This window comes from Balaenoptera physalus (assembly GCF_965194825.1).
Source record: "Balaenoptera physalus genome assembly, chromosome: 13".
In the NCBI taxonomy this organism is placed as follows: domain Eukaryota; kingdom Metazoa; phylum Chordata; class Mammalia; order Artiodactyla; family Balaenopteridae; genus Balaenoptera; species Balaenoptera physalus.
In genome coordinates, this window is record NC_138892.1 from 377,929 (window position 1) to 388,078 (window position 10,150).

The window sequence follows — 10,150 nt, forward strand, 5'->3', positions numbered from 1 at the left end:
CTGCCTGAGCTCAAAGGCTGAGAGGGGGCCGCAGCTGGGAAGGCTGCCCAGGGATGGTGCGAGGGAGCCCAGGGCAGGCAGGAATTCTCCAGAAGGAAGCACAGCGAGTGGGGAAGAGCTTGGGCAAAGCCTCTTGACACACTCGAGCCCATCCTCTCCTGACACCAGGGCACAGAGGGGCTGGGGTACACAGGGAGGGCCGGGGTGGGGTTTGAGCGGAACAGGAGGGTCTGACCGTGCAGCAGCCTAGGCAAGGCAGGGAGGGCAGTGGGCAACGCCACCTTTCATGGCTACAACCAGTGGACATTCAAGAAGTGATTGGGGGGCTTCCCTGGTGGTGCAGTGGTTGAGAATTTGCCTGCCAATGCAGGGGACACGGGTTCGAGCCCTGGTCTGGGAAGATCCCACATGCCGCAGAGCAGCTGGGCCCGTGAGCCACAACTACTGAGCCTGCGCGTCTGGAGCCTGTGCCCCGCAACAAGAGAGGTCGCGATAGTGAAAGGCCCGCGCACCGCGTTGAAGAGTGGCCCCCGCTTGCCGCAACTAGAGGAAACCCTCGCACGAAACGAAGACCCAACACAGCCATAAATAAATAAATAAATAAATAAATAAATAAATAAATAAATAATCCTTCCCTCTAAAAAAAAAAAAAAAAAAGAAGTGATTGGGTCTTCAGCCCCAGCACGTGGATTTGCAATACCACCTCCCACTCAGCAAAACCAAGGTTCCTTGGAGAAAGGGCCAATTCTACGTCTAGGGCAGCCTCTGTGGTAAACTGGAAAATGGCCCCCAAAGATGTCTACATCCGATCCCTGGAACTTGTGAGTGTAACCTTACTTGGAAAAAGCATCTTGCAGATATAATTATGGACCTTGAGATGAGGAGGTCATCCTGGATAGTCTGGTTGGGCACTAAATGCCATCACCAGTGCCTTTATAAGAGGGGCAGAGGGAGACAGACACACAGAGAAGGAGCCGCGTGAAGGCAGAGAAGAGACAGGCATCCACCAGCCAGGGCGTGCTGGCTGCCACCTGAGGCTGGATCTTCCCGGAGCCTCCGGAGGGGCCGCTGCTGACACACTGATCTCAGACTTCTGGCTTCTTTCCAGAACTTGAGAGAATAAATTTCTGTTGTTTTAAGTCACCAAGCTTGTGGTAGTTTGTTACAGCAGACACAGGAAACAAACAGTCGGGCGTCTTGTTACACCAGACAGCAAGACATCCCAGAGACCCTTGCGATTGTCAGAAGGAGCCAGGGGCCCACAGGAAAGACCCTCCCCAACCCTGTCTGAGCACCAGTAAGAATAACTCACTGAAGCGCAAATATGCTGAAATCTACACTTTCTTTATTCAAAAACAGACAACTTGATCATGTTTAAAGGGTGCTAGGGAACCAGCTCTTGCAAAATGGTAAATTAAGAGAGAGACAGTAGCATTTACTTCCCTTTCCTCCACAAACAGGAACCAAACAGCACCAGGGGAGCTGTTCTTTATGGCCCGGTTCTACCAGGTGAGTGAGGATGGAACTGGAGCCTTGCTGTTCTCACTCTATCCGGTGGAGGGTGTTGTCAGACCCGAAACTGCCACACAGCAGCTTCTGACAACACAGGAAACAGCGGGGCTTCCTGATAAAGCACAGCCCCCACCTCTAGGGCACCCCTGCCCTCAACAAGTCAAAGCTGAATCTGACTAAGCCTCTAAATTTATTTACCAATTAGCAAGAAAGACGAGGAAAGTATATTAATAGATACCATGGGGACGCAACCAGCAAGTCCCAACAGGAAGTCCCTAGACACATGAGCCACTTTCTTCAAAGGAATAAACCGCTAGTAGAGGGAAGGCGGACGCTGAACTGCAGCATGAGGGGTGCACACTTGGGGGACGAAACCACAAGCAAAAGAAGTTGATTGTCGGCCAAGGTGAGGGCTGCACCTTGGGGCCCACGGAGGGTTTCTTGGCGTGTTCTCGTGGGTCGTGTTCATGGCAGTTAACCTGACCATTTATCATGATGTTTCCTGTAGTGCGTTCTTCTAGCTATCAGGTATTTTGTATTATTGCTTTCTTGAAGGGGACTGAGCCCAGAGGACTTGGTGGCTGTTTTCAGAATGTGGAGGTGGGCAGGGTGACCCCAGGTTCTGACGCCAGAGCTGGGAGGACGAATGGCAGCAGGAATGGCCGGGCACGCGTGTCCACGAGGTCGCGGACTTGCCTCTCCTGCCCCCCGCTCCCCCAAGCGACTGCCCTGCCACGACACGCCTCGGCCTCAATGAGGGTTTGAGGGTCAGACTCACGAGCTGCTTCAAAGTCTTTATTGCAACCGGGGAGAGGGGCCAACAGGGCAGGGAATGCAGGTGGGTATGTGGGGTCCCCTAGAAAGGCCAGGGTGGGTCGTCACTGTGCCTGACAGTGGCTGTCACCCCAGGGCACCCAGCCGGGTGTGGGCAGGCCGGTCACCAGTGGAGGACACCGGGGCAGTACTTGTCAATGAGCCCCTGGTAGTAGGGCCGCAGCTTGTCCACATCTGGCAGGTCAGAGCTCTTGGTGTAGAGATCGAACTTGCTGCAGCGCAGAGGGACAGGGCCTCATGAAGCCCCGAGTGCCCTCCCCCCCTCCCCCCCACGGGCATGACCGTACTTGAACTCCTGCACCCAGGGCAGCATGGCCAAGTCCTGCTCATTGCACAGCTGCTGGTAGTCGCCGCCCGTGTGCCACGGGTAGAAGGAGTGGAACCGGATGATGTAGAAGGCCTGGGGCAGGAGGAACCACACCCCACGCTCCAGCTTGGGCTGGACTGGGCCAGGCTGGGCTGCACTGGGATGAACTGGGATGGACTGGGATGGACTGGGCCAGGCTGGGCTGCACTGGGATGAACTGGGATGGACTGGGATGGACTGGGATGGACTGGGCCAGGCTGGGCTGCACTGGGATGAACTGGGCTGCACTGGGATGGACTGGGATGAACTGGGATGGACTGGGCCAGGCTGGGCTGCACTGGGATGGACTGGGATGGACTGGGATGAACTGGGCCAGGCTGGGCGGGGCTCTTGGTTTGGTTCCTCCCCCACACCTACCTCCGGTGGGAGGGAGAATCTGTTGAACTTCATCATCTGGTACATGTACTCTGTGGGAGAGAGGGTGTCACCACCAGGCACCCAGAGGCGTGGCCCCCACCTCGGTCCCCACTGTTCCTGTCTCTAACTGGCCTCACCGTCATGGCCCCAGGACATGAGGACGTTCTCGAGCCCACAGTGGGGCTGGTACATGCCAAGCTCTGTGCTGCAGGGAGAGACAGAGGGTGAGGGGGGCTCAGGAACACCCCGCAGAGGGGAGGACCAACGGCGAGGGAGGCATACCTGTACAGAGGATCCTGGAGGTCAGGGTTGTCCTGGAAGGTAGAGTCACAGAAAAGCACAGAGCCTTGGGGACGGCAGCCAACTGGGAAGGTGTCTCCAACGACTGCCCACTGGGGAGGGACAGGCAGCGGTGGGTGGGCCTGACTGGCCTGCCCACCAAGTGGGTGTCCAGAGCCCAGAGCCGAGGCTGCCCTGGGCCCCGCCCTGCCCACCCCCTCCACCCCTCTCCTCACCTGGGGCTCCCCTGCCAGAGCCAGGACCTTCCCCAGGTCGTGCAGGAGCCCGACGAGGTGGAACCAGTCTGGGGGAGAGAGAGAGGCAGGGCAGGCTAGAGGGGGTGCAGGGGCCAGGGCAGAGGGGCAGCCTTGGGGCTGGGGTGGGGGGCAGGGCCTGCTGGGAGAGGGCCAGACCTCTACCCTCCCCCACCACCAGCTGGGGCGGGTGGGCAGCACACCCTTGTCAGGATGGGCCTTCCGGATGCCCTCGGCCGTCTGGAAGGCGTGGAAGGAGTTGGGGAAGTCCACGTCGGGGTCCGACTCGTCCACCAGCCCATCCAGCATGTCCACAGCCTCCATGACAGTCATTCTCTTATAGGAGAAGCTCCCAAACTGGGCATGCTGGGCCAGTAAGGGAGAGGTCAGCGTAGCCCCAGGGCCGGCCCTCGGGGGGTTCGGGTTAGGAGTCGTCCAGCTACCTTCCTCCTGACGAAGTCCACGGTCTGCCACGTGTGCATAAGCTTGTAGGTGGTGAAGACACGGTCCAGGAGAGGGCCGGACTGCAAGCCAGAGGGTCCGCCGGGCAGCTCGCCAACCCCTGCCCTTCACACCCAGGGGGCCACTGCCTCCCTCTCCCAGGCCTGGCCCCACAAGATGTGAACGGGGTATCCCCAGGGTGGCCTCTGGAACTGTGCAAGGGGACAGGTGCTGCCCTTCCCAGGGGCGGGAGAGGCAGGGGCGGAGTGGGGGGCGGCCGCAGGTGCTCACCGTGTAGTTTCGGAAGCTGCCCTTGTCTTTGGCCGCCTCTGGCTCCATATCAGGCCGGTAGACCAGGGGAGGGTCCGGGTCCTGGTTGGGTGGGGGAGTGAACCCATTTCACCACAATGCCAGCTCCATGAGGAAGTGAGGGCATCCCCAAGGGGGCACGAGACTGTCAGAAGTGGAGCAGCCGCGATGCAGTGGGCGCCCCGGGGCACAGCCCCTCCCAGCACAGGCGCGGTGGATACTCCAGGCTCCTGGTGTCCTTATCTGCAGGGTGGATGCCGAGGATGCCTGCTTCCCCAGTGATGCACGGCTCTGGAAGCACCCCTACCCGGCATCTCCTTCTCGAGACCTGGGTCTGCAGGGAGCCCAGGGGTTGGGCCGACGACCCTTGCCCCAGCTAGCCCACGACAGGAAGGACGGAGACCTTTGACCCAGATGAGTGGGCCGGCAGAAACCCGCTGGGAGAGGGCATGGTGTCGCTGCCCCTTCCCCGAGGGAGCAGGCTGTGCGGGGTCCGGGGCGCTCACCACAGCCACCTTCATCCTGCGAGGGGGCAGAGCTCCGCAGGCCCGGGTGCCCGTATATATGCCCACAGGTTACATAAGTGACCGGACACCACCCAGCCCCTTGGCCTTGGCCCTCGGTAATGAGTGACCATCCACCCTCCTCCTGGCCTCTGAGAGTTAATGTGTCAGCACAGGAGCAGTCCCAGCGGCCCGGCCCCCCCCCCCCACCGCCAGCCAACCTCAGCGTCCCTGGAGCAACTGACCTGCCTGGGAGGTCGAGGCTGCTCTGTAGCCAGACTCCCACTCCTGCTTCCCAAGCTTTAAACACCTCCGTGCCCCAGGCGGTAGGCCCCTCCCAACACCCAATCATCCCCAAGCACCTGGGATTTGGGGCGGGGCGGGGCTTATTTCAGAAAGTCATTTTGACACTTGTTAAAATGGGATAGAAGACTTTTATTCACGTTTCCCTAGAGGGGAGAGGTCGGGCTCCACTCTGAACACAGAGTAAATCCCCAGCACAGTCAGCTGGGGATTTACAGCCACCAGGCAGGGCGGGGGGCTGGGGTGGGGTGGGTGGGCAGGGGTCAGGAGGGAAAATTGCCAGTGGAGACATCAAGGGTGAGGGCACTCTTGCTAAACCCCAGGATTCTGTCAAGGGCGTGATTCTCGCTAATACTGGGTGAGGCTGGAGCCTTGGGCTCACGTTTGGTCCAGGGGGTCTTTGTCAGGCTCTTGAAGTGAGGGGCTCCATCTCGAGTCAGCGCAGACATGAATTCACAGCACTGGCCATGTGTGGGCTGAGTTAGGCAGGGAGGACACAGCAGGGGCCGCACTGCCTGGAGCTGACGGTCCCGTCATTGGAAAGAGGCCGGCGCTCTGGCGAAGGATGGGGCACTGAGTGTGGTCAGGGTGCAGTGGGACGGGAGAGGGCAGTGGGCGAGATGCGAGGGTGCTGGGCACTCCGCGAGGCTCCTCCTGCCCACGCTGAGAATCAACTGGGCCCCACTTAAAATGGCAAAGTGCTCTTGGCCCCTGTGAGCCCACAGCGCCTCCAGCTTCCCACGTGCATGTGCATCCCTCACGCGCTGTACTTTTGAGGTTGGTTTCCTCTGCCTCCTCCCACTGGAATCTCAGTCCCTGGGGGTGGGGGAGGCGGGGTTTATTCGCTGTTTCCGCAAGTGCTCAGAAAATATTTGCTGCAAGGATGGAGAGGGGACTGGGGAGGTGGGACGGGGACTGGAGCCATCACCCCAAAGCAGGTGGTGGCTTGGACCAAGAGAAGGGACAAAGGGCCGGCCAGTGGATCCGGATGAGGAGAGAGAGGGGCAGCAGCAGGGGGAGGGCAGCGGGTGGGGGAGCTGGGGGGTCTGGGGGGCTGCCACCAGGCCTCCAAGCGGGGTGCCAGATAGGCAGCCAGGACACGGTCTGGAGCTCAGGGGCCATGTGGACGACAGTGCGATGCTGTGACCATGGCAGGTGACCATAAGGAAAAACAGCCCAAGGCTCAGGCAAGGGCACCAGGTGGTGCAATCCTGGGGGCCTCCTGGCATTCTGTGTTGCCACAAGGAGGGTGCAGTGTGGGGTGGTGTTCTGGCAGGGGAAGCATCCTGCGTGGAGAACCAGACCGCAAGGGACTTTGCCCCAGGGCCGGAGCCAGGGAGGGTCTTGGCCGAGCTGAGCTCCTGACTCTCCCTGACTCGGCCCTCCTGGAGCCCTCCTCTTCCTCATCCCCCAGTCGCCCTGGCCCTGTGCCATAGCCCCCCCTCCCTGCCTGCTCTACCGACACCCCTCGGTGACCACAGGCTCCCGGCTCTGAGGCCCAGCCTGCCGCCCATCCAGCCCCCACGCACACACCTGTTCCAGCCTCCCCCCAACATCCACGCCTCCCCTGGGCTCAGGGCCTGGGCGCTCTCAGCTCCTCCCCTGGGGCCCCTGCCGTCCTCAGTTCATCTCCCCAGCGGGGCAGGGACCAGCCTGAACTATTCCCACGGGGCCTGGTGGAGGGAAGGTAGGCCCTGAGCTGGAAGAGCAAGCACAAGGGTGGGAGGCCAGATGGCGCTTCCAGGAGCCTCCCGCCCTTAGGGGGCCCCCGGGGGTCTGAGGGGCAGGCCTGCCAGCGACCCAGGGTATGGGCTGCAGGGACCCGCAGGCACCTCCCTGATCTCTGGCTGCAGAGCTGGGATAAAGGCATGCTCTCTTCACAGGGTGGCTGAGAGGGTGACAGGGCAAACGTCAACAAATTAAGTGCTGTATGAACATTTGTTAAATAACGGAAACCACATTTCTGAACCCATGAGGCATAGGGTGCCAGTACTACAGGACTGGCAAAAGGCTCTGGTGTCACAGCACTTAAAGCCCCTCCCCCTCCCCCCATCCCAGGTGGGGGGGGCAGACACACACCGAGAACTCCGCCCTCTGGCTGTGGACTTGTTCCTATTTGAGGCCAGTCCCCTCCCCCAGGCTCCTGGCAAGCCTGCTCCAGCCTCCTGTTGTCCCCACGCCAGGCAGGATGGGGCTCAGGGAGTCCCTGTGGCCCGCGGAGCCCCAACCCTTGTTAGGCCATCCCTACCCACCTTGAGGTGGTGGTGCTTCTGCCTTAACTGAGACATTTGCGCTGGGAGATTTGCCCCTCCCCACTCCCACCCTGCCCTAGGGAGTGGGAAGGGTGTTCTGCCCTGCTCTGCCCCGGAACCCCTACACCCTTTCCCCAGCTGCCCTCAGGGCACCCAGGCAGGGAGTCTCCATTGCGACCTTGGGCCCAGCTGGAACAGGGCAGTCCAGCCTTAATCCTACCATGTCAGGACCAGCAGGGAAGAGGCCATGCTGGGCCCACTCTGGGCCCCTCTCTCCTGCTTGCCCAGAGGTGGCCCAGGGTGTTCAGGTCCCTGGCATCTGCCCTACGTGCCTGGGCAGACCCTCTCCTCTAATGCTGCCAACCACCTCCAAGTGTTACACTCCCCAGGGGCAGAGCCCCTGGGTGTTCAGGCTCTGCTGGGTCCACACACGTGCACTGGCTTCTGTGTCCGCGGTTGTTCGAGGTTGGCTGCTGCAGAACCTGGTGGGGGTAGGGTGGGGCGGGGGTGTCCTCAGGGGCCTGCACCGCTGTTCCAGCGACCGCTCTTTGCAGCAGCTACGGGGCTGGTTCTGGGCTGGGGGCTCAGCTGCAGCTCCGGGATTAGGGCGCAGCATCCCAGCTGGGACAGGCAGGGGTACGGCCCGCCGCGCCTCAGCCGTAGCTGTGAGGGCTGCTGGGGTCCACAGGGGCTGAGTCGTGTGGGCCGGCTGAGCCGACAAGCTGCCATAGGCGGTGGCTGAGGTTCTGCACCTGGCAGGTGCCCAGCACACAGCCGACACGCAGGAGCTGGGCTCGGGGCCTGCGGGGACCCAAGTGTCGGCGGGGGCCGTTCCGGAGAGGCTGACCCATAGCAGGGCCCAGGCTGGCACTCCTCTGGGGCTGGAGGGCCTGGTGCAGCTTCCAGACCACAGACCGGGCTGCAGGGTGCCGGGACTGCAAGCCACTGGAAGGAGTCCGGGCTGGGGGCTCCCTGCAGAGGGAGATGGAGGAAGTAAGCCCGGTGGGCCAGCCTTTCAGGGACCCATGAACCCACCCGCTTTCCCTTCCACACAGGCCTGGGGTCACTGGCAGGGGAAGCCCACTGAGCTCAGGGCTCAGGGCCTGGCCCTCAGCCATCTCAGTAGCCCATTTACCTGCCCCTCCCTGGGCAAGGGGCAGCCCTGGCCTCTGTGGGCCACTAAGCTCAGGACTCAGGTGACTCCCTCTCAGCCCTTCCCTTGGGGTGGGGGAAGGTGGGCAGGCCTGAGGGCCCCTCCAGCCTCGCCTCCCACAGCTGACCTTTCCTTTTGAGGGGTCTGCTTGCCAGTGGAGGAGTGGGCATGCCTTAGGAGGAGAGGCAGAGAAAGAGGGGCCTCTTGCCCTGCTCAGGGGTTGCTTAAGGCCTGGGGCTGGCCCTTGATCTAGGGGGTGAGCCCAGCAGCAGGTGGGGGGTTTCCCCAACCAGGGGCTAGAGGGCCTGGGGAGGGGGAGTGGTCGGAGGGAGGCCTCCCCCAGCACTCCGGTTTCCTGCCCCGGCAGCCAGGGTGGTCTGAGACCTGCTCACCTGGGTCGCGCGGGCGGCCGGCTCCGGGCCAGGCCGAGGGACAGCGCGCCTGGGAGCTGCAGGTAGAGGAAGCTGATGCAACCGAGGGTGACCGTCAAGAGCCGGGCCATGAGGGCGGGGCCGGAGGGGGCAGTGAGCCGGGCAGGTGTTGGGGGCGGCCCTAGGCTGAGCCACCGCTTCCGTCCGCACCTCGGGGCGCGCGGGCTGGCGCCGGTGGGTCGGCGAGGGTCTCCAACACAAAGCGACACGAAGCGGGCGGGCGAGTCTCCTGCCGGTGGCGCGTGAACCTCCTCGGTCAGCTGGCGGTCGGAGCCCTGCTGGGGCCGGAGCCTCAGCACCTCGGGGCTAAATAGTCTTCCAGGGAGGCGGAGCCGGACGCGCCGGCGGGGCGGGGCGGGGTGCTCCCGCCCGGACCCCAACTCCGCCCGCCGCCCGAGAGAGGGCGGCGGCCGTAGGGAGCGCGGGTGACTGGCCAGAGACCCCGGCAGGCCAGCCTCACCTCCGCCACCTTCTGGTGGGGGACACTGGCCCTGAGCCTGGAGGGGTAAAGAGCTGGGAGCTGCGGAGTGCGATCGGCGGGGCTGGGTCCCGCCCGCCACCTCTAGGTCCCTGGGCCTCGCCTCCCAAATGTCCGCGCCGATGAGTGGCAGGGGCCTGGCCAGAGGCGATTTTGAGACCCCTCCTCAAGAGGTCCTAGCAGCTCTATTACTAAAAGCTCTACCCTCCCCGCTCCCCACCCCCCACTATTACTGAAGTATTAACTGGTTTTTGTCAGAAATTTAAATGAGTAAAAAGTGAGACCCTCTCACTGCCATCCGGTGGATTCCTCTCCCAGGTCCGGATGGGTGCCCCGTTCTTGACTTTCTCTTGTGTGCATTTTGTTGAGGGGGGGGGTTGCATCCTGTGTGTGTGCACTATATACAGACACATATGCATATATAGGTAAAAATATATGTAAACATAGAGACTGCCATTCTTTCTTATGGTTGATCCTACACCAAAATGTAGGTGTTCTGTGGCTTAATTGATCCTTTACTGGGAAGCAATTAGGTGATTTCCAAGCTTTCCGAGAGCAAGAACCCTTCTTCATGAGCTCATGGATGTGTCTCTATATGATACTTCCGCAGACATGGGAATTCTGGCTGAAGGTGAGCCCGTGTTTGTGTTGACAGATGGAGCCAAACTGCTCTCCAC

The 10,150-nt window shown here is 61.7% G+C and overlaps 2 protein-coding genes across 2 annotated transcripts; both read right to left on the reverse strand.

Annotated features, from left to right (window-relative positions):
* Positions 1 to 2,286: 2,286 nt before the first annotated feature.
* Positions 2,287 to 4,931, reverse strand: MIOX (myo-inositol oxygenase). Its single transcript, XM_082420777.1, has 10 exons — positions 4,860 to 4,931; positions 4,336 to 4,416; positions 4,047 to 4,127; positions 3,807 to 3,969; positions 3,586 to 3,653; positions 3,353 to 3,462; positions 3,208 to 3,275; positions 3,071 to 3,120; positions 2,634 to 2,746; positions 2,287 to 2,558 (listed from the first exon to the last, which is right to left on the reverse strand). Exons 1-10 carry the CDS (start codon positions 4,872 to 4,874, stop codon positions 2,450 to 2,452), a joined length of 858 nt encoding a protein of 285 aa, XP_082276903.1. The 5' UTR covers positions 4,875 to 4,931; the 3' UTR covers positions 2,287 to 2,449.
* Positions 4,932 to 5,267: 336 nt separating this feature from the next.
* ADM2 (adrenomedullin 2) lies at positions 5,268 to 9,430 on the reverse strand. The gene is made up of 2 exons (XM_082422417.1): positions 8,957 to 9,430; positions 5,268 to 8,383 (listed from the first exon to the last, which is right to left on the reverse strand). Exons 1-2 carry the CDS (start codon positions 9,064 to 9,066, stop codon positions 8,065 to 8,067), a joined length of 429 nt encoding a protein of 142 aa, XP_082278543.1. The 5' UTR covers positions 9,067 to 9,430; the 3' UTR covers positions 5,268 to 8,064.
* Positions 9,431 to 10,150: the final 720 nt, after the last annotated feature.

Bases quoted from the DNA above. Each gene is read 5' to 3' on its own strand.
- MIOX (XM_082420777.1), bottom strand. The intron at 3,970-4,046 runs GTAGCTGGACGA...TTACTGGCCCAG, and splicing joins TGGACTTCGTCAGGAGGAAG to CATGCCCAGTTTGGGAGCTT. The intron at 2,747-3,070 runs GTAGGTGTGGGG...CTCCTGCCCCAG, and splicing joins GATTCTCCCTCCCACCGGAG to GCCTTCTACATCATCCGGTT.
- ADM2 (XM_082422417.1), bottom strand. From the start codon at position 9,066: ATGGCCCGGCTCTTGACGGTCACCCTCGGTTGCATCAGCTTCCTCTAC. The intron at 8,384-8,956 runs GTGAGCAGGTCT...CTCCCTCTGCAG, and splicing joins CGGCCGCCCGCGCGACCCAG to GGAGCCCCCAGCCCGGACTC.